Genomic DNA, 21,948 nt, shown 5'->3' with positions numbered 1-21,948 from the left:
AAAAAGATTTTTTTAACTAGGTGGTGAGCTACTTATTCTTAGGTTTTTATTTTTTCTTCTAATCCACCCCTGTCCGTACGTATGTAATTGGTAGTGCTCCATCTTAATTTCCTTTCTCACCGTTTCTTCTAGTCACTTATTCTCCCTAACCATTTCTCCTTTTACTCTGAATTACTTGGTATTACACTTCACCCTCTCTGTACTTTCCTTCCTACAATGAAATAAAGAAAGAGTAATAGAGTGCCTTCACTGGAATAAATCCAAGAACCAATCATCTACTTTTAATATACAGATAATTTAAGAGGATGTAAGGTTCATGAGAAAAGGAGATGCAGATCCTCCAAGGAAAACTCAGTTCAGCCTATAGAATATTGGAAAGTAGAAAGGTCGATAATTGCTATAGAGTAATGAAATAGTTGGCCAAAGTTTTAAAGATTACATTAAGGATTTTTTAAAGAAGTAGACATCAGTTTTGGAAGAGAAACCTATTTTAGGAGTGATCAGGCCAGTCCTTGGAAATACATTTGACCATTAAATTATTACTTTAACTTTCTTCACTCCAAAATTAAACAGTTCCACCAGAGGGAGAACTTGATGCTGATTTGAGGAAAACACTCATATTACGTGCTGGAGTTACAATGAGACTGTACGTACCAGTAAAAGGACGTCCACCTCCCAAGATAACTTGGTCTAAACCAAACGTCAATCTAAGAGAAAGGATTGGACTGGACATCAAGTCAACTGACTTTGACACTTTCTTGCGCTGTGAAAACGTGAACAAGTATGACGCAGGAAAATACATCTTGACTCTAGAGAACAGCTGTGGTAAAAAGGAATATACCATTGTAGTGAAAGTGCTTGGTAAGTCTACTTGGAAAAACAATCATATGTATGTTAAAAAGACAGTGTATTTATTTTTTACGTATTCATTTCTTATTTACCCACTATTTATCCAGATACTCCTGGGCCACCTGTCAACGTGACTGTCAAGGAAATATCCAAAGATTCTGCTTATGTTACCTGGGATCCTCCCATTATCGATGGCGGAAGCCCCATCATAAACTACGTGGTAGAAAAACGTGACGCAGAGAGGAAGTCCTGGTCTACCGTGACAACGGAGTGCTCAAAAACAAGCTTCAGAGTCTCGAACTTGGAGGAGGGAAAATCCTACTTCTTCAGGGTGTTTGCTGAAAACGAGTACGGCATTGGTGATCCTGGTGAAACGCGTGATGCCGTCAAAGCTTCTGGTGAGCAAGCGAGCTACCACCCCTTCGAGTGACATTTACCTTGGTTATCGGGGGCTCGGACTTATCATTTCTCCTTTGCTTTAGAAACCCCTGGACCAGTTGTGGATCTGAAAGTGACTTCTCTCACGAAGTCATCTTGTAGCATAGCCTGGAAAAAGCCTCGCAGTGATGGTGGAAGTCGAATTATCGGATATGTAGTCGATTTCCTGACTGAAGAAAATAAGTGGCAACGAGTTATGAAATCATTAAGCTTACAGTACTCCACCAAAGAGTTGACTGAAGGGAAGGAATATACCTTCAGAGTGAGTGCTGAGAATGAAAATGGAGAAGGGACCCCAAGTGAAATCAGCGTTGTGGCAAAGGATGATGTTGGTAAGCCTTAAGCCATCATCTTCATCTTCCTTTTGTCATCAAAAGTACATTCTTGAGCCCTACTCACTGGCTTATATAAAAATCCTTTAAAAACTGTAATGATCTGAAAAAATTAATTGCCTGGCATTAAAAATAACCGTAACTTATAACTCTGTTTAACAGTGGCTCCTGACCTTGACTTGAAGGATCTACCTGATTTGTGCTATGTGGCAAAAGAAAACAGCAACTTCCGTCTTAAGATCCCCATAAAAGGCAAGCCAGCACCATCTGTGTCCTGGAAGAAAGGGGAAGACCCTCTAGCAACTGACACAAGAGTCAGTGTTGAGTCATCTGCAGTTAACACAACTCTTGTAGTATATGATTGCCGAAAATCTGATGCTGGAAAATACACAATCACACTGAAGAATGTTGCTGGCACCAAGGAAGGAACTCTCTCCATAAAAGTTGTTGGCAAGCCTGGCATCCCCACTGGACCAATCAAATTTGAGGAAGTCACAGCGGAAGCCATCACCTTGAAGTGGGGTCCTCCAAAGGACGACGGAGGTTCTGAAATCACCAACTATATCCTAGAGAAGAGAGATTCTGTAAACAATAAGTGGGTGACATGTGCCTCAGCTGTCCAGAAGACCACCTTCAGAGTAATGAGACTTCACGAGGGTATGGAATACACCTTCAGGGTCAGTGCGGAAAATAAATACGGTGTAGGAGAGGGCCTGAAATCGGAGCCAATTGTTGCTAAACATCCATTTGGTAAGTGTCTCAAGGTCAGAAAAACATGAAGCAAAACATGGTTTTGGCTTATTTATAATATGTTCCCTATTGTAAATCTTGCATTACCTACCTTTTCCTAGATGTGCCCGATGCTCCCCCACCTCCCAATATTGTGGATGTCAGACATGATTCCGTATCTCTAACTTGGACTGACCCCAGGAAAACTGGTGGCTCTCCAATTACAGGTATTTAGTTTGTGCTTATCTTATAGCATGTACATTAATATTTTTTCCAAATCTTCCTCCCTGAAAACAAGTTGAATGTGTGCTCCTTATTTATAGCACTATCTGCACATACAAAAATGTATTTTCCTTTTGGTACATTATGCATTTGGTACATTAAGCTAATGCTTAATTTCAATGAAAACCTCCTAATATAATAGTAATGGCTTTCTTAATAATACCTATTTTTGTAAGTTAAAATTTTCCCACAGAAGGTGCAATATGTATATTCCAAGAGAAAAAAAATGGCCCTATGACTAGATAATAAAAGTTTAGATTCTAGTAAGAATGATTATTTATTCCGTATGTCCATATATAAGTTACTTAGGCAAAAACATACATATGTTTGTGTGTGTATATATATATTTAAAAATCAGGCTACATTTGTAGTTTCTATGTGAATTGACACATCACTGGGTCTTTTGTAGGGTATCATATCGAATTCAAGGAAAGAAACAGCCTTTTGTGGAAAAGAGCTAACAAGACTCCTATTAGGATGAAAGACTTCAAAGTGACAGGTCTAACTGAAGGTCTAGAATATGAATTCCGAGTCATGGCAATCAATTTAGCAGGAGTAGGCAAGCCAAGCCTGCCATCAGAGCCAGTTGTGGCACTTGATCCAATTGGTGAGTCATTATACCAAGAAAAACCCAGGTGTATTTTCTTCATAAAGAAAACATTGGTTTGTGTTTGACTGTTTTTTGTGTGTCTCTCTCTCTTTTTTTTTTTTTTTTGCTTTATTTTAGATCCTCCTGGCAAACCTGAGGTTATTAATGTAACAAGGAATTCAGTGACTCTCATTTGGACTGAACCCAAATATGATGGTGGTCATAAGTTGACTGGATACATAGTGGAGAAGCGAGATCTTCCCTCTAAGACTTGGATGAAAGCCAACCATGTTAATGTCCCAGACTGTGCCTTTACTGTAACTGACCTTGTCGAGGGTGGAAAATATGAATTCAGAATTAGAGCAAAGAATACAGCAGGGGCTATCAGTGCTCCATCAGAAAGTACAGGAACCATCATTTGCAAGGATGAATACGGTAAGTCTATTTACTTTTTATGCACATTAAAAAAAAATAGCAAAGTAAGCCTCCTTCCTTTTCTGATTAAGTTATTTTTTTCTTTGCAGAGGCACCAACCATTGTCCTTGATCCCACAATAAAAGATGGGCTAACAGTTAAAGCAGGAGACACTATTGTTTTGAGTGCCATCAGCATTCTTGGCAAGCCCCTTCCAAAGTCAACTTGGTCCAAGGCAGGAAAAGACATAAGACCATCAGATATTGTTCAGATATCTTCGACTCCAACATCTTCCATGCTCGCTATCAAGTATGCCACTAGAAAAGATGCTGGTGAATATACCATCACTGCTACCAATCCTTTTGGCACAAAGGGGGAACATGTGAAGGTGACCGTCCTCGATGTACCTGGTCCCCCAGGTCCCATCGAAATCAGTAATGTTTCTGCTGAGAAAGCAACACTTACATGGACACCTCCCTTGGAAGATGGTGGCTCACCCATTAAGTCCTACATTCTTGAAAAGAGAGAAACCAGCCGACTTTTGTGGACAGTGGTTGCTGAAGATATTCAGTCTTGCAGGCATGTGGCAACCAAACTTATCCAAGGAAATGAGTACCTTTTCCGAGTCTCAGCTGTAAACCAGTATGGCAAAGGAGAACCTGTAGAGTCTGAACCTGTCAAGATGGTAGACAGATTTGGTATGTAGAGCATGCAAGGGAACCGACATGTAAACATTTGCAGCAGAGTTGAGAAAATCGTAGATTTCTCATAAATTTGCTTCCTTTTCAGGTCCCCCTGGCCCTCCTGGAAAACCAGATGTGTCAAATGTCACTAAAAATACTGCCACTATCAACTGGAAAAGACCAGTTGATGATGGTGGCAGTGAGATCACAGGATACCATGTAGAAAGGAGAGAGAAGAAAGGCTTGCGATGGGTGAGAGCAACAAAGACGCCAGTTTCCGATCTCAGATGCAAAGTAACAGGACTGCAAGAAGGAAACACCTACGAATTCCGTGTCAGTGCAGAGAACAAAGCAGGAATTGGTCCACCTAGTGAGGCTTCAAATCCTGTCCTAATGAAAGATGTGGCATGTTAGTATTTATCTTTTTCAGCACAGCTCATTTGGGAGTGCCAGTATTTTATATAATTTATACAAAAGCCAAACTCTTCACACATTTGTGTCATTGTGTCTTTTTCAGACCCCCCAGGACCACCTTCAAATGCACGTGTCACCGATACTACCAAGAAATCTGCTTCGTTGGCTTGGGGCAAGCCTCACTATGATGGTGGACTTGAAATCACTGGCTATGTCGTAGAGCATCAAAAAGTAGGGGATGATGCCTGGATAAAGGATACAACAGGAACTGCCCTCAGAATCACTCAGTTCGTTGTCCCTGATCTTCAGACTAAAGAAAAATACAATTTTAGAATCAGTGCCATCAATGATGCAGGTGTTGGGGAGCCAGCAGTGATTCCAGACGTTGAAATTGTAGAACGGGAAATGGCTCCTGATTTTGAACTAGATGCTGAGCTTCGAAGAACGCTTGTCGTGAGAGCAGGACTCAGTATTAGAATATTCGTGCCAATCAAAGGTCGTCCTGCTCCTGAAGTGACATGGACCAAAGATGATATCAACCTTAAAAACCGAGCTAACATCGAAAATACAGAATCATTTACTCTCCTGATTATCCCAGAATGTAACAGGTATGACACCGGTAAATTTGTGATGACCATCGAAAACCCTGCTGGGAAGAAAAGTGGCTTCGTGAACGTCCGAGTCTTGGATACACCAGGACCCGTCCTTAACCTGAGGCCTACGGACGTCACAAAGGAGAGTGTCACCCTGCACTGGGACCTCCCTCTGATAGACGGGGGCTCGCGTATCACAAACTATATTGTGGAGAAACGAGAAGCAACACGGAAATCTTACTCCACGGTCACCACCAAGTGCCACAAGTGCACATATAAAGTTACTGGCTTGTCTGAAGGATGTGAATACTTTTTCAGAGTCATGGCAGAAAACGAATATGGAATCGGGGAGCCAGCAGAAACCACGGAGCCTGTAAAGGCCTCCGAAGCACCATCACCACCAGACAGTCTCAACATTATGGACATAACCAAGAGCACAGTCAGCCTGGCATGGCCTAAACCAAAACACGATGGTGGCAGTAGGATCACTGGCTACGTGATTGAAGCCCAAAGGAAAGGCTCTGATCAGTGGACCCACATCACAACAGTGAAGGGACTGGAATGTGTGGTGAAGAATCTCACTGAAGGGGAGGAATACACCTTCCAAGTGATGGCGGTGAACAGTGCAGGGAGAAGTGCCCCCAGAGAGAGCAGGCCTGTCGTCGTCAAGGAGCAGACGATGCTTCCAGCATTGGATCTCCGCGGCATTTATCAGAAATTAGTCATTGCTAAAGCTGGTGACAACATCAAAGTTGAAATTCCAGTGCTTGGTCGACCAAAGCCCACAGTTACATGGAAAAAAGGAGACCAGATTCTTAAACAGACCCAGAGAGTTAATTTTGAAAATACAGCAACTTCAACCATCTTAAATATCAACGAGTGTGTAAGAAGTGATAGTGGGCCCTACCCATTAACAGCAAGGAACATTGTGGGAGAGGTGGGTGACGTCATCACCATTCAAGTCCACGATATCCCAGGGCCACCTACTGGACCAATCAAATTTGATGAAGTTTCATCTGATTTTGTCACCTTCTCTTGGGACCCACCTGAGAATGATGGCGGTGTACCAATAAGCAACTACGTAGTAGAAATGCGACAGACTGACAGCACCACGTGGGCTGAGCTGGCAACTACCGTTATACGCACCACCTACAAAGCCACTCGCCTTACTACCGGAATGGAATATCAATTCCGGGTAAAAGCTCAAAACAGATACGGAGTTGGACCAGGCATCACATCAGCATCAGTAGTTGCCAACTATCCGTTTAAGGTTCCTGGGCCTCCTGGTACCCCTCAGGTAACTGCAGTTTCCAAGGAGGCAATAACAATTAGCTGGCACGAGCCTCTTTCCGATGGTGGAAGCCCCATTTTAGGATATCACATTGAAAGAAAAGAACGAAATGGCATCCTCTGGCAGACAGTGAGCAAAGCGTTGGTACCAGGCAACATCTTCAAATCAAGTGGACTTACGGACGGTATTGCTTATGAATTCCGAGTGATTGCAGTAAACATGGCAGGCAAGAGCAAGCCGAGCAAGCCGTCAGAGCCTGCGTTAGCTCTGGATCCCATTGACCCACCTGGGAAACCAGTTCCTCTCAATATTACAAGACACACAGTGACACTCAAATGGGCCAAACCTGAATATACTGGAGGCTTTAAAATTACCAGCTATATAGTTGAAAAGAGAGACCTTCCTAATGGACGGTGGCTGAAGGCCAACTTCAGCAACATTTTGGAGAATGAATTTACAGTCAGTGGCCTAACAGAAGATGCTAGATATGAATTCCGTGTGATTGCCAAAAATGCTGCTGGGGCTATTAGCCCACCGTCTGAGCCATCAGATGCTATCACATGCAGGGATGACCTTGAAGCACCACGGATAATGGTGGATGTCAAATTTAAGGACACGATTACAGTAAAAGCAGGCGAAGCCTTCAAACTGGAAGCTGATGTTGCAGGCCGCCCCCCTCCAACAATGGAATGGACCAAAGACGGAAAGGAGCTTGAAAATACAGCAAAATTAGAAATTAAAACAGCTGATTTCTCTACTAATCTGGTAAACAAGGACTCATTAAGAAGGGATGGTGGTGCCTATACCCTGACAGCAACTAATCCTGGTGGTTTTGCTAAACACATCTTCAACGTCAAAGTTCTTGACAGACCAGGCCCACCTGAAGGACCTTTAGCTGTATCTGAAGTGACATCAGAAAAATGTGTATTGTCATGGTTGCCACCACTGGATGACGGGGGTGCCAAAATAGATCATTATGTAGTTCAGAAACGTGAAACCAGCAGGCTGGCCTGGACCAATGTAGCCTCAGAAGTCCAAGTGACAAAACTAAAGGTCACTAAACTTTTGAAAGGCAATGAATACATATTCCGTGTCATGGCTGTAAATAAATATGGAGTTGGAGAGCCACTGGAATCAGAGCCTGTGCTTGCAGTAGATCCTTACGGACCTCCTGATCCACCCAAAAATCCTGAAGTTACAGCTATTACCAAAGAATCCATGGTTGTCTGCTGGGGACATCCTGACTCTGATGGCGGAAGTGAAATCATCAATTACATCGTGGAGCGGCGTGACAAAGCCGGCCAACGCTGGGTGAAATGCAACAAGAAAACCCTTACTGATTTAAGATATAAAGTGTCTGGACTGACAGAAGGGCATGAATATGAGTTCAGGATTATGGCTGAGAACGCTGCTGGAGTTAGCGCACCGAGTGCTACCAGTCCGTTCTATAAAGCTTGTGACGCTGTGTTTAAACCTGGTCCCCCAGGGAATCCCCGTGTTCTAGACACAAGCAGATCCTCCATTTCAATTGCTTGGAACAAACCCATCTATGATGGTGGTTCCGAAATCACTGGGTATATGGTTGAGATCGCCCTGCCAGAAGAAGACGAATGGAAGATTGTCACTCCACCAGCCGGGCTCAAGGCAACTTCTTACACCATCACTAACCTCGTCGAGAATCAAGAATATAAAATCCGCATCTATGCCATGAATTCTGAAGGCATCGGGGAACCTGCCCTTGTGCCTGGAACTCCCAAGGCTGAGGACAGGATGCTGCCTCCAGAGATTGAACTGGATGCCGACCTGCGCAAAGTTGTGACTATCAGAGCTTGTTGTACCCTAAGACTTTTTGTTCCAATCAAAGGCAGGCCTGCACCGGAGGTGAAGTGGACCCGGGAACATGGAGAATCTTTGGATAAAGCTAGCATTGAATCCACAAGCTCTTACACCCTACTTATTGTCGGAAATGTAAACAGATTCGACAGTGGCAAATACATACTAACTGTAGAAAACAGCTCAGGCAGCAAGTCTGCATTTGTTAACGTGAGAGTACTGGACACACCAGGCCCTCCGCAGGATCTGAAGGTAAAGGAGGTCACTAAGACATCTGTCACCCTGACGTGGGAGCCTCCTCTTCTCGACGGAGGTTCAAAAATAAAGAACTATATTGTTGAAAAGCGGGAATCAACAAGGAAAGCGTATTCAACTGTTGCAACAAACTGTCACAAGACTTCCTGGAAGATAGATCAGCTTCAGGAAGGCTGTAGCTACTACTTCAGGGTGCTCGCTGAAAATGAATATGGCATTGGGCTGCCAGCTGAAACCGCAGAATCTGTGAAAGTATCAGAACGCCCTCTTCCTCCAGGAAAAATAACTCTGGTGGACGTCACAAGAAACAGCGTGTCACTCTCTTGGGAGAAACCTGAGCATGACGGAGGCAGCCGAATTCTAGGCTACATCGTAGAGATGCAGAGCAAAGGCAGTGACAAATGGGTCACGTGTGCCACAGTCAAAGTCACCGAAGCCACTATTACTGGATTAATTCAGGGTGAAGAGTACTCTTTCCGGGTTTCGGCTCAGAATGAGAAGGGCATCAGTGACCCGAGACAACTGAGTGTGACAGTAATCGCCAAGGACCTCGTTATTCCACCAGCCTTCAAACTCCTGTTCAATACTTTCACTGTTCTGGCAGGTGAAGACCTCAAAGTTGACGTTCCCTTCATCGGACGCCCTACACCAGCTGTCACCTGGCATAAAGATGATGTACCACTGAAGCAGACAACGAGAGTGAATGCAGAGAGCACAGAAAATAACTCACTGCTGACGATAAAGGAAGCCTGCCGAGAAGATGTTGGACATTACATAGTTAAACTGACTAACTCAGCTGGTGAAGCTACTGAAACCCTTAATGTTATCGTTCTTGACAAACCAGGGCCTCCAACAGGACCTGTTAAAATAGATGAAGTGACAGCTGATAGTATTACTCTCTCCTGGGACCCACCAAAGTATGACGGCGGAAGCTCTATCAATAATTACATTGTAGAGAAACGGGACACGTCCACAACCACTTGGCAGATTGTGTCGGCTACTGTTGCAAGGACAACAATAAAAGCTTGCAGATTAAAGACTGGATGTGAGTATCAGTTTAGGATTGCTGCTGAAAACAGATATGGAAAGAGCACCTACCTCAATTCAGAGCCTGTTGTAGCCCAGTATCCCTTCAAGGTTCCTGGTCCTCCTGGCACACCGTTCGTAACGCTCTCCTCCAAGGACAGCATGGAAGTGCAGTGGAACGAGCCAGTCAGTGACGGAGGCAGCAAAGTCATTGGCTATCACCTAGAACGCAAGGAAAGAAACAGCATCCTCTGGGTTAAGCTGAATAAAACACCTATTCCTCAAACCAAGTTTAAAACAACTGGTCTTGACGAAGGCATTGAGTATGAATTTAGAGTCTCCGCAGAGAACATTGTGGGTATCGGCAAGCCAAGTAAAGTGTCAGAATGCTACACAGCCCGTGATCCATGTGATCCGCCAGGCAGGCCAGAGGCGATCATCGTCACAAGGAATTCCGTGACTCTTCAGTGGAAGAAACCCACTTACGATGGCGGAAGCAAGATCACCGGTTATATTGTTGAGAAGAAAGAATTGCCCGAGGGCCGCTGGATGAAAGCCAGTTTTACGAATGTTATTGACACTCAATTTGAAGTCACTGGCTTAGTGGAAGATCACAGATACGAGTTTCGGGTTATAGCTCGAAATGCTGCAGGCGTGTTCAGTGAGCCTTCAGAAAGCACAGGGGCAATAACAGCAAGAGACGAGACAGAACCACCACGAATACGTATGGATCCAAAATACAAAGACACAGTTGTGGTTCACGCTGGTGAGTTATTCAAGATTGATGCAGATATTTATGGTAAACCAATACCCACCACTGAGTGGATAAAAGGTGACCAGGAGCTTTCAAATACAGCTCGATTGGAAATAAAGAGCACTGATTTTGCCACCAGTCTCAGTGTAAAGGATGCAGTACGTGTCGACAGTGGAAACTACATCCTGAAGGCCAAAAATGTTGCAGGAGAGAAATCAGTCACTGTCAGTGTCAAAGTTCTTGACAGACCAGGGCCACCTGAAGGACCTATTGTTATATCAGGAGTTACAGCAGAAAAATGTACACTAGCCTGGAAACCCCCGCTCCAGGATGGTGGGAGTGATATCATAAATTATATTGTGGAAAGGAGAGAAACCAGCCGCTTGGTTTGGACTGTGGTTGATGCCAACGTGCAGACTCTCAGCTGCAAGGTTACTAAGCTTCTTGAAGGCAATGAATATATTTTCCGTGTAATGGCTGTAAACAAATACGGTGTGGGCGAACCTCTTGAATCTGAGCCAGTAATTGCCAAGAATCCATTTGTAGTGCCAGACGCACCAAAGGCTCCAGAAATCACAGCAGTGACCAAGGACTCAATGATTGTCGTGTGGGAAAGGCCAGCATCCGACGGTGGCAGTGAAATTCTTGGATATGTTCTTGAAAAACGGGATAAAGAGGGCATCCGATGGACAAGATGCCACAAACGTCTGATTGGGGAATTGCGCTTGAGAGTAACTGGACTCTTAGAAAATCACAATTATGAGTTCAGAGTCTCAGCCGAGAACGCTGCTGGCCTCAGTGAACCAAGCCCACCTTCTGCTCACCAAAAGGCTTGTGATCCTATTTATAAACCAGGACCTCCAAACAATCCCAGAGTCACTGATATTACCAGATCGTCTGTCTTCCTTTCCTGGGGCAAACCAATATATGACGGTGGCTGTGAAATCCAAGGATACATTGTAGAAAAATGTGACGTGAGTGTTGGTGAATGGACCATGTGCACTCCACCAACTGGAATCAGCAAAACAAATATAGAAGTAGAGAAGCTGTTGGAAAAGCATGAATACAACTTCCGTATTTGTGCTGTTAACAAAGCTGGAGTTGGAGAACATGCTGATGTCCCTGGACCCGTTATAGTTGAAGAAAAATTGGAAGCACCAGACATTGATCTTGACCTAGAACTAAGGAAAATTATTAATATAAGGGCAGGTGGCTCCTTAAGGTTATTTGTTCCTATTAAAGGCCGTCCTACACCAGAAGTTAAATGGGGAAAGGTGGATGGGGAAATCCGAGACGCAGCTATAATTGACATCACTAGCAGCTTCACCTCTCTTGTTCTTGACAACGTCAACCGATATGATACTGGAAAATATACTCTCACGTTGGAAAACAGCAGTGGAACAAAGTCTGCCTTTGTTACTGTGAGAGTCCTGGACACACCAAGTCCACCTGTTAATCTGAAAGTCACAGAAATCACGAAAGACTCAGTATCAATTACATGGGAACCTCCTCTGCTGGATGGGGGATCCAAAATTAAAAATTACATTGTTGAGAAACGTGAAGCCACAAGAAAATCATATGCTGCAGTTGTAACAAATTGCCATAAGAATTCGTGGAAGATTGATCAACTCCAGGAAGGATGCAGTTACTACTTTAGAGTCACAGCTGAGAATGAGTATGGTATTGGCCTTCCTGCCCACACTGATGAGCCAGTTAAGGTTGCAGAAGTCCCACAACCTCCAGGAAAAATAACTGTGGATGATGTCACCAGAAACAGTGTCTCCTTGAGTTGGACAAAGCCTGAACATGATGGTGGCAGTAAAATCCTTCAGTATATTGTGGAAATGCAAGCTAAACGCAGTGAGAAGTGGTCAGAATGTGCTCGAGTCAAGTCCCTTGAAGCAGTAATTACCAACCTAACTCAGGGAGAAGAGTATCTTTTTAGAGTTGTTGCTGTAAATGAAAAGGGGAGAAGTGATCCGCGGTCTCTTGCAGTTCCAATTGTTGCCAAAGATCTGGTCATTGAGCCAGATGTAAGACCTGCATTCAACAGTTATAGTATACAGGTTGGCCAGGATTTGAAAATAGAAGTGCCAATTTCTGGACGTCCTAAGCCAACTATTACCTGGACTAAAGATGGTCTTCCACTGAAGCAGACTACAAGAATCAATGTGACTGATTCACTTGACCTCACTGTACTCAGTATTAAAGAAACTCATAAGGATGATGGTGGACATTATGGAATCACCGTTGCTAACGTTGTGGGTCAGAAAACCGCATCCATTGAAATTATAACTCTAGATAAACCTGATCCTCCAAAAGGACCTGTTAAATTTGATGAAGTCAGTGCTGAAAGTATAACATTGTCTTGGGAACCTCCATTATATACAGGGGGCTGTCAGATCACCAACTACATAGTTCAGAAGAGAGATACAACTACCACAGTATGGGAAGTTGTTTCCGCTACTGTTGCCAGAACTACACTCAAAGTAACCAAACTGAAAACTGGTACTGAATACCAATTCAGAATATTTGCTGAAAACAGATACGGACAAAGCTTTGCCTTAGAATCTGAGCCGATTGTAGCTCAATATCCCTACAAAGAACCAGGCCCTCCAGGCACACCATTTGTCACAGCCATTTCCAAAGACTCCATGGTTGTACAGTGGCATGAACCAGTCAATAACGGTGGAAGCCCCGTCATAGGTTACCACCTTGAGAAAAAGGAAAGAAACAGTATCTTGTGGACAAAAGTCAACAAAACTATTATTCATGACACTCAGTTTAAAGCAGTCAATCTTGAAGAAGGCATTGAATATGAATTCAGAGTTTATGCTGAAAATATCGTTGGTGTAGGCAAAGCAAGCAAGAATTCAGAATGCTATGTAGCCAGAGATCCCTGTGACCCACCAGGAACCCCAGAAGCAATAATAGTTAAAAGAAATGAAATCACTTTACAGTGGACCAAACCTGCATATGATGGTGGAAGTGTGATTACAGGTTATATTGTAGAGAAACGTGATTTGCCTGAGGGTCGCTGGATGAAAGCCAGCTTCACAAATGTCATTGAAACCCAATTTACTGTGTCAGGTCTTACTGAAGATCAAAGATATGAATTCAGAGTCCTTGCAAAGAATGCAGCTGGTACAATAAGTAAACCCTCTGACAGTACTGGACCAATAACTGCCAGGGATGAGGTTGAACTCCCAAGAATTTCAATGGATCCAAAATTCAGAGACACAATTGTGGTAAATGCTGGAGAAACATTCAGGCTTGAAGCTGATGTCCATGGAAAGCCCCTCCCTACCATTGAGTGGTTAAGAGGAGATAAGGAAATTGAAGAATCTGCTAGATGTGAAATAAAGAACACAGATTTCAAGGCTTTACTTATTATAAAGGATGCCATTAGAATTGACAGTGGACAGTATATCTTACGAGCCTCAAATGTTGCAGGTTCTAAGTCATTCCCAGTAAATGTAAAAGTATTAGATAGACCAGGACCTCCAGAAGGGCCAGTCCAGGTTACTGGAGTCACTGCTGAAAAATGCACTTTAACATGGTCTCCACCACTTCAAGATGGTGGCAGTGACATTTCTCACTATGTTGTTGAAAAGAGAGAAACAAGTCGGCTTGCCTGGACTGTTGTTGCTTCAGAGGTTGTAACCAATTCTCTGAAAATTACCAAACTCTTAGAAGGGAATGAATATATTTTCCGTATAATGGCTGTCAACAAATATGGTGTTGGAGAGCCTTTGGAATCTGCACCAGTACTAATGAAAAATCCATTTGTGCTTCCTGGGCCACCAAAAAGCTTAGAAGTCACGAACATTGCCAAGGACTCCATGACTGTCTGTTGGAACCGTCCAGATAGTGATGGTGGAAGTGAGATTATTGGTTACATTGTAGAGAAAAGAGACAGAAGCGGCATTAGGTGGATAAAATGTAATAAACGCCGCATTACAGATTTGCGTCTAAGAGTAACAGGACTAACAGAAGATCATGAGTATGAATTCAGAGTCTCTGCAGAAAATGCTGCTGGAGTTGGAGAACCAAGCCCAGCTACAGTTTATTATAAAGCTTGTGATCCTGTGTTCAAACCTGGCCCCCCCATCAATGCACACGTTGTAGACACCACTAAAAATTCAATTACACTTGCCTGGGGTAAACCCATCTACGATGGTGGCAGTGAGATCCTGGGCTATGTAGTAGAAATCTGCAAAGCAGATGAAGAAGAATGGCAAATAGTTACTCCACAGACTGGCCTGAGAGCCAATCGATTTGAAATTTCCAAACTCACTGAACACCAAGAATATAAAATACGCGTCTGTGCCCTCAATAAAGCTGGTTTAGGTGAGGCCACCTCAGTTCCTGGCACTGTGAAACCAGAAGATAAACTTGAAGCACCCGAACTTGACCTTGACTCTGAATTAAGGAAAGGAATAGTCGTGAGAGCTGGTGGATCTGTCAGAATTCACATTCCATTCAAAGGTCGCCCAACACCGGAGATCACTTGGTCTCGAGAGGAAGGTGAATTCACAGATAAGGTCCAAACTGAAAAAGGCGCAAACTATACCCAGCTGTCAATAGATAACTGTGATAGAAATGATGCTGGAAAATATATTCTCAAGCTAGAAAACAGCAGTGGGTCAAAATCTGCTTTTGTCACTGTGAAAGTTCTCGATACCCCAGGGCCACCACAGAATTTGGCAGTCAAAGACGTGAAAAAAGACTCTGTCCTTCTGGTATGGGAACCACCCATCATCGATGGGGGCGCAAAGGTCAAGAACTATGTTATTGACAAACGTGAGTCAACCAGAAAAGCATATGCTAATGTGAGTAATAAATGCAGCAAAACAAGCTTTAAAGTTGAGAATCTTACAGAAGGAGCCATCTATTACTTTAGAGTCATGGCTGAAAATGAATTTGGAGTTGGTGTCCCAGTGGAAACTGTTGATGCTGTGAAAGCTGCTGAACCTCCATCCCCACCAGGAAAGGTTACGCTCACTGATGTGTCCCAGACCAGTGCATCGCTGATGTGGGAGAAACCTGAACATGATGGTGGTAGCAGAATCCTGGGGTATGTCGTTGAAATGCAGCCCAGAGGAACCGAAAAGTGGAGTGTTGTGGCTGAATCCAAAGTCTGTAATGCAGTTGTTACTGGTTTGAGTTCTGGACAAGAATATCAGTTCCGCGTCAAGGCTTACAACGAGAAAGGCCAGAGCGATCCAAGGGTGCTTGGTGTTCCCGTCATAGCCAAGGACTTGACTATACCACCTACTTTTAAGTTACCATTTAACACCTATACTGTCCAAGCTAGAGAAGATCTTAAAATCGAAATTCCTGTTATTGGCCGACCAAGACCTAGTATTTCATGGGTCAAAGATGGTGAGCCTCTTAAACAGACGACAAGAGTAAATGTTGAGGAAACAGCTACATCAACTATTTTGCACATTAAAGAAAGCAACAAAGATGACTTTGGAAAATACACCGTAACAGCAACAAACAGTGCAGGTACAGCAACAGAAAATCTGAGCATTATCGTTTTGGAAAAGCCTGGACCTCCAGTTGGACCAGTTCGGTTTGATGAAGTTAGTGCAGATTTTGTGGTCATATCTTGGGAACCTCCAGCCTATACTGGTGGCTGCCAGATAAGCAACTACATTGTAGAGAAGCGAGATACAACTACCACCACTTGGCATACGGTATCAGCAACAGTTGCAAGAACAACAATTAAAATAACCAAGCTGAAAACGGGCAGTGAGTACCAGTTTAGAATTTTTGCAGAAAACAGGTATGGAAAAAGTGCCCCCTTGGATTCTAAACCAGTTATTGTACAATATCCATTTAAAGAACCTGGGCCACCCGGCACTCCTTTTGTGACATCAGTCTCGAAAGATCAAATGCTAGTGCAATGGCATGAGCCAGTTAACGATGGAGGCAGCAAAGTTATTGGCTACCATCTTGAACAGAAAGAAAAGAACAGCATTCTGTGGGTCAAATTAAATAAGACTCCCATTCAAGACACCAAATTCAAAACAACCACGATTGACGAAGGCCTGGAGTACGAGTTCAAAGTTTCTGCCGAAAACATTGTTGGCATTGGCAAGCCGAGCAAAGTGTCAGAATGCTTTGTTGCTCGTGACCCATGTGACCCACCAGGTCGCCCTGAAGCCATTGTTATTACAAGAAACAATGTCACACTGAAATGGAAGAAACCTGCCTATGATGGTGGCAGCAAAATAACAGGTTATATTGTAGAAAAGAAAGATCTGCCTGATGGCCGTTGGATGAAAGCCAGCTTTACCAATGTATTAGAAACTGAATTTACAGTGAGTGGCCTTGTAGAAGACCAAAGGTATGAATTTAGAGTAATTGCAAGAAATGCAGCTGGCAACTTTAGTGAACCATCTGAAAGCACTGGTGCCATTACTGCACGAGACGAAATCGATGCACCAAATGCCTCGCTGGATCCGAAATACAAAGATCTCATCGTGGTTCGTGCAGGAGAGACTTTTGTCCTTGAAGCTGACATTCGGGGCAAACCTATACCTGATATTGTTTGGTCAAAAGATGGAAAAGAGCTTGAAGAAACTGCCACCAGGATGGAAATTAAGTCTACTATTCAGAAAACAACTCTTGTCGTCAAAGACTGTATACGTAGTGATGGAGGACAATATATTCTGAAACTCAGCAATGTCGGTGGCACGAAGTCTATACCAATCACTGTAAAGGTACTTGACAGGCCGGGGCCTCCTGAAGGGCCTCTGAAAGTTTCTGGCGTTACTGCTGAAAAATGTTACCTGGCATGGAACCCACCTCTACAAGATGGCGGTGCTAGTATTTCACATTACATCATTGAAAAGAGAGAGACAAGCAGACTCTCCTGGACCCAAGTTTCAACTGAGGTACAGGCCCTTAACTACAAAGTCACTAAACTTCTTCCTGGTAACGAGTACATCTTCCGTGTCATGGCTGTGAATAAATACGGAATCGGAGAGCCTCTGGAATCTGAGCCTGTTATAGCCCGTAATCCTTATAAACCACCAGGTCCTCCTTCACCACCTGAAGCCTCTGCAATCACCAAAGATTCTATGGTCGTGACATGGGCACGCCCAGTAGATGATGGAGGTGCTGAGATTGAGGGCTACATTCTTGAAAAGCGTGATAAGGAAGGTGTTAGATGGACCAAGTGCAACAAGAAAACACTAACAGATCTTCGATTCAGGGTAACTGGCCTTACTGAAGGGCACTCCTACGAATTCAGAGTTGCTGCTGAAAATGCAGCTGGTGTGGGTGAACCCAGCGAGCCATCTGTTTTCTATCGTGCGTGTGATGCTTTGTATCCACCAGGACCCCCAAGTAATCCCAAAGTGACAGACACTTCCCGCTCTTCTGTCTCCCTCGCGTGGAATAAGCCAATTTACGACGGTGGTGCACCTGTTAAGGGCTATGTTGTGGAAGTCAAAGAAGCCACTGCCGACGAATGGACAACCTGCACTCCACCAACAGGATTACAAGGAAAGCAGTTCACGGTGACCAAGCTTAAAGAAAATACTGAATATAGCTTCCGTATCTGTGCCATCAATTCTGAAGGTGTAGGAGAGCCTGCAGCCATACCTGGCTCAGTTGTTGCTAAAGAGAGGCAAGAGCCTCCAGAAATAGAACTCGACGCTGATCTCAGGAAAGTGGTTGTTCTGCGAGCCAGTACGACCTTACGCTTATTTGTCACCATCAAGGGTCGACCGGAACCTGAAGTGAAGTGGGAAAAGGCCGAAGGCATTCTCACCGAGAGGGCCCAGATTGAGGTGACCAGCTCATATACAATGTTGGTAATTGATAACGTCACCAGATTTGACAGTGGTCGGTATAATCTAACACTGGAAAATAACAGTGGCTCTAAAACCGCTTTTGTTAACGTCAGAGTTCTCGACTCACCCAGCGCCCCTGTGAACCTGACTGTAAGAGAAGTGAAGAAAGACTCAGTGGTGTTGGCGTGGGAACCACCACTTATTGACGGTGGAGCTAAGATCACAAACTACATCGTCGAAAAACGAGAAACAACAAGAAAAGCATATGCTACCGTTACAAATAATTGCACCAAGAATACTTTCAAAATTGAAAATCTGCTAGAAGGATGTTCTTACTACTTCCGAGTCTTGGCTTGCAATGAATATGGGATTGGTTTGCCAGCTGAAACAACTGAACCGGTTAAAGCTTCTGAACCACCCCTCCCACCTGGAAGAGTAACTCTTGTGGACGTGACCCGTAACACAGCCACGATTAAGTGGGAGAAACCAGAAAGTGATGGTGGCAGCAAAATTACTGGTTATGTGGTTGAAATGCAGACTAAAGGGAGTGAAAAATGGAGCATCTGCACACAAGTTAAGACTCTAGAGGCAACTATATCTGGCCTAAGTGCTGGAGAGGAATATACCTTCAGGGTATCCGCCATTAATGAAAAAGGAAAAAGTGACCCAAGACAACTGGGAGTGCCGGTAATTGCAAGGGATATTGAGATAAAGCCTTCAGTTGAGCTTCCTTTCAATACTTTCAACGTAAAGGCTAGAGACCAACTTAAGATTGATGTTCCATTTAAAGGAAGACCTCAAGCTACTGTAATTTGGAAAAAAGATGGTCAGGCTCTTAAAGAGACAACTAGAGTCAATGTTTCTTCTTCCAAGACTGTAACATCACTAACTATTAAGGAAGCTTCAAGGGAAGATGTTGGAACTTATGAATTATGTGTTTCAAACAGTGCTGGATCCCTAACTGTTCCTATTACTGTAATTGTTCTTGACAAACCAGGACCTCCTGGACCTATACATATTGATGAGGTTAGCTGCGACAATATAACCATTTCTTGGAATCCTCCAGAATATGATGGTGGCTGCCAAATTAGCAATTACATCGTTGAAAAGAGAGAAACCACTTCTACAGCATGGCACGTAGTTTCACAAGCAGTTGCAAGAACATCCATTAAAATTATTCGTCTGATAACAGGAAGTGAGTATCTGTTCCGTGTTTGTGCGGAAAACCGCTACGGAAAGAGCTCCTACAGTGAATCTTCAGCCGTTGTTGCAGAGTATCCATTCAGCCCCCCAGGTCCTCCTGGTACTCCTAAAGTTGTGCATGCCACAAAATCCACCATGATAGTAACCTGGCAAGTGCCAGTTCATGATGGAGGAAGTCAAGTAATTGGCTATCACCTGGAATATAAAGAAAGAAGCAGCATTCTTTGGTCAAAAGCAAATAAAATGCTCATCGCCGATACTCAAATGAAAGTCTCTGGCCTTGATGAAGGACTGATGTATGAGTATCGTGTATATGCTGAGAATATTGCTGGAATTGGTAAGTGCAGTAAATCCTGTGAACCAGTCCCTGCAAGAGACCCTTGTGACCCTCCTGGACAACCTGAAGTCACAAATATCACAAGAAAATCAGTGTCACTTAAATGGTCTAAACCACATTATGATGGTGGAGCTAAGATCACGGGATACATTATTGAACGCCGAGAACTACCAGATGGTCGGTGGCTGAAGTGCAATTATACTAATGTCCAAGAAACATACTTTGAAGTAACCGAACTTACTGAAGATCAGCGTTACGAATTCCGGGTGTTTGCAAAGAATGCTGCTGACTCAATCAGTGAGCCATCTGAATCCACTGGACCTATTACAGTCAAAGACGATGTTGAGGCTCCAAGAATTATGATGGATGTCAAGTTCCGAGCTGTCATTGTTGTCAAAGCTGGAGAGGTCCTTAAGATAAATGCAGACATTGCAGGGCGACCTCTGCCAATAATTTCCTGGGCCAAGGATGGTGTAGAAATTGAAGAGAGAGCGAGAACAGAAATAATCTCTACAGACTATGATACCTTGCTAACAGTGAAAGACTGTGTCCGACGAGACTCTGGGCAGTATGTGCTAACACTGAAGAATGTCGCAGGAACTCGGTCTATGGCAGTTAATTGCAAGGTTCTCGATAAGCCTGGCCCACCAGCAGGACCACTTGAAATAACTGGCCTAACTGCTGAGAAGTGCTCTCTTTCCTGGGGACCACCTCAAGAAGATGGCGGTGCAGCAATCGACTATTACATTGTAGAAAAACGTGAGACAAGCCGCCTTGCTTGGACAATATGTGAAGGAGAGTTAAGGACAACATCCTGTAAAGTAACCAAGTTACTCAAAGGCAACGAATACATCTTTAGAGTAACAGGCGTTAATAAATATGGTGTAGGTGAGCCACTAGAGAGTGTGGCTGTAAAGGCACTAGATCCATTTACAGTTCCAAGTCCTCCCACATCTTTGGAAATTACATCTGTGACCAAAGAGTTCATGACACTTTGCTGGTCGAGACCCGAGAGTGATGGAGGTAGTGAAATCTCTGGATACATAATTGAAAGGCGAGAGAAAAACAGCCTGCGATGGGTGCGTGTAAACAAAAAACCAGTTTATGATCTGAGAGTGAAATCCACCGGACTTCGGGAAGGATGTGAATATGAGTATCGGGTATATGCAGAAAATGCTGCTGGCCTGAGCCTTCCAAGTGAAACCTCTCCCTTAGTTCGGGCAGAAGATCCAGTGTTCTTACCGTCTCCTCCATCCAAACCCACAATCGTGGACTCAGGCAAGACAAATATAACGATTAGCTGGGTTAAGCCCTTATTTGATGGTGGGTCCCCAGTAACCGGATACGCTGTAGAATACAAAAAGTCTGATGAAACTGACTGGAAAACTGCCATTCAGAACTTAAGAGGCACAGAATTTACAATAAGTGGACTAACAACAGGAGGCGAATACGTTTTCAGAGTAAGATCTATCAATAAGGTGGGTGCTAGTGATCCCAGTGACAGCTCTGATCCCCAGATAGCAAAGGAAAGAGAAGAAGAACCTGTATTTGACCTTGATAGTGAAATGAAGAAGACCTTGATTGTCAAGGCCGGTGCCTCGTTCACCATGACGGTACCTTTCCGAGGAAGACCAGTCCCCACCGTCTCCTGGAGTAAACCAGACACTGACCTCCGCACTAGAGCTTACATTGACTCCACAGACTCTCGTACGTCACTGACTATTGAAAATGCCAACAGAAATGATTCTGGAAAATACACATTAATGATTCAGAATATTTTGAATGCTGCTTCACTGACCTTAGTTGTCAAAGTTTTAGATTCTCCCGGTCCTCCAGCCAATATTTCTGTGCGTGATGTCACCAAAGAGTCTGCAGTGTTATGCTGGGATGTTCCTGAAAACGATGGTGGAGCACCAGTGAAGAATTACCACATAGAAAAACGTGAGGCCAGTAAGAAAGCATGGGTCTCTGTGACCAACAACTGTAACCGCCTCTCCTACAAGATTACCAACTTACAAGAAGGGGCGATTTATTACTTCAGAGTCTCTGGAGAAAATGAGTTTGGTGTTGGTGTACCAGCCGAAACAAAGGAAGGAGTAAAAATAACAGGTATGTTTT

At 43.7% G+C, this 21,948-nt stretch overlaps 1 protein-coding gene and 1 long non-coding RNA gene across 5 annotated transcripts in view; one reads left to right on the top strand and one right to left on the bottom strand.

Annotated features, from left to right (window-relative positions):
* LOC140696412 (uncharacterized) overlaps positions 1 to 10,106 on the bottom strand; it is a 35,244-nt gene extending 25,138 nt beyond the window's left edge. The window contains exon 1 of the long non-coding RNA XR_012072701.1: positions 9,801 to 10,106. This is a non-coding gene — a long non-coding RNA (uncharacterized lncRNA). The remainder of the gene's footprint in view (positions 1 to 9,800) is intronic.
* TTN (titin) overlaps positions 1 to 21,948 on the top strand; it is a 264,646-nt gene that overhangs the window by 210,712 nt on the left and 31,986 nt on the right. For all 4 annotated transcript variants that reach the window (XM_072961229.1, XM_072961228.1, XM_072961227.1 and 1 more), the window contains 10 exons: positions 574 to 861; positions 957 to 1,247; positions 1,332 to 1,619; positions 1,782 to 2,369; positions 2,471 to 2,575; positions 3,040 to 3,237; positions 3,358 to 3,654; positions 3,744 to 4,331; positions 4,423 to 4,725; positions 4,834 to 21,939. In XM_072961229.1, the coding sequence (XP_072817330.1) occupies positions 574 to 861; positions 957 to 1,247; positions 1,332 to 1,619; positions 1,782 to 2,369; positions 2,471 to 2,575; positions 3,040 to 3,237; positions 3,358 to 3,654; positions 3,744 to 4,331; positions 4,423 to 4,725; positions 4,834 to 21,939 (20,052 nt within the window). The remainder of the gene's footprint in view (positions 1 to 573; positions 862 to 956; positions 1,248 to 1,331; positions 1,620 to 1,781; positions 2,370 to 2,470; positions 2,576 to 3,039; positions 3,238 to 3,357; positions 3,655 to 3,743; positions 4,332 to 4,422; positions 4,726 to 4,833; positions 21,940 to 21,948) is intronic.

The sequence above is a fragment of the Vicugna pacos genome, chromosome 5 (genome assembly GCF_048564905.1).
Source record: "Vicugna pacos chromosome 5, VicPac4, whole genome shotgun sequence".
NCBI lineage: Eukaryota > Metazoa > Chordata > Mammalia > Artiodactyla > Camelidae > Vicugna > Vicugna pacos.
This window is presented reverse-complemented; position numbering and strand designations above follow the sequence as displayed.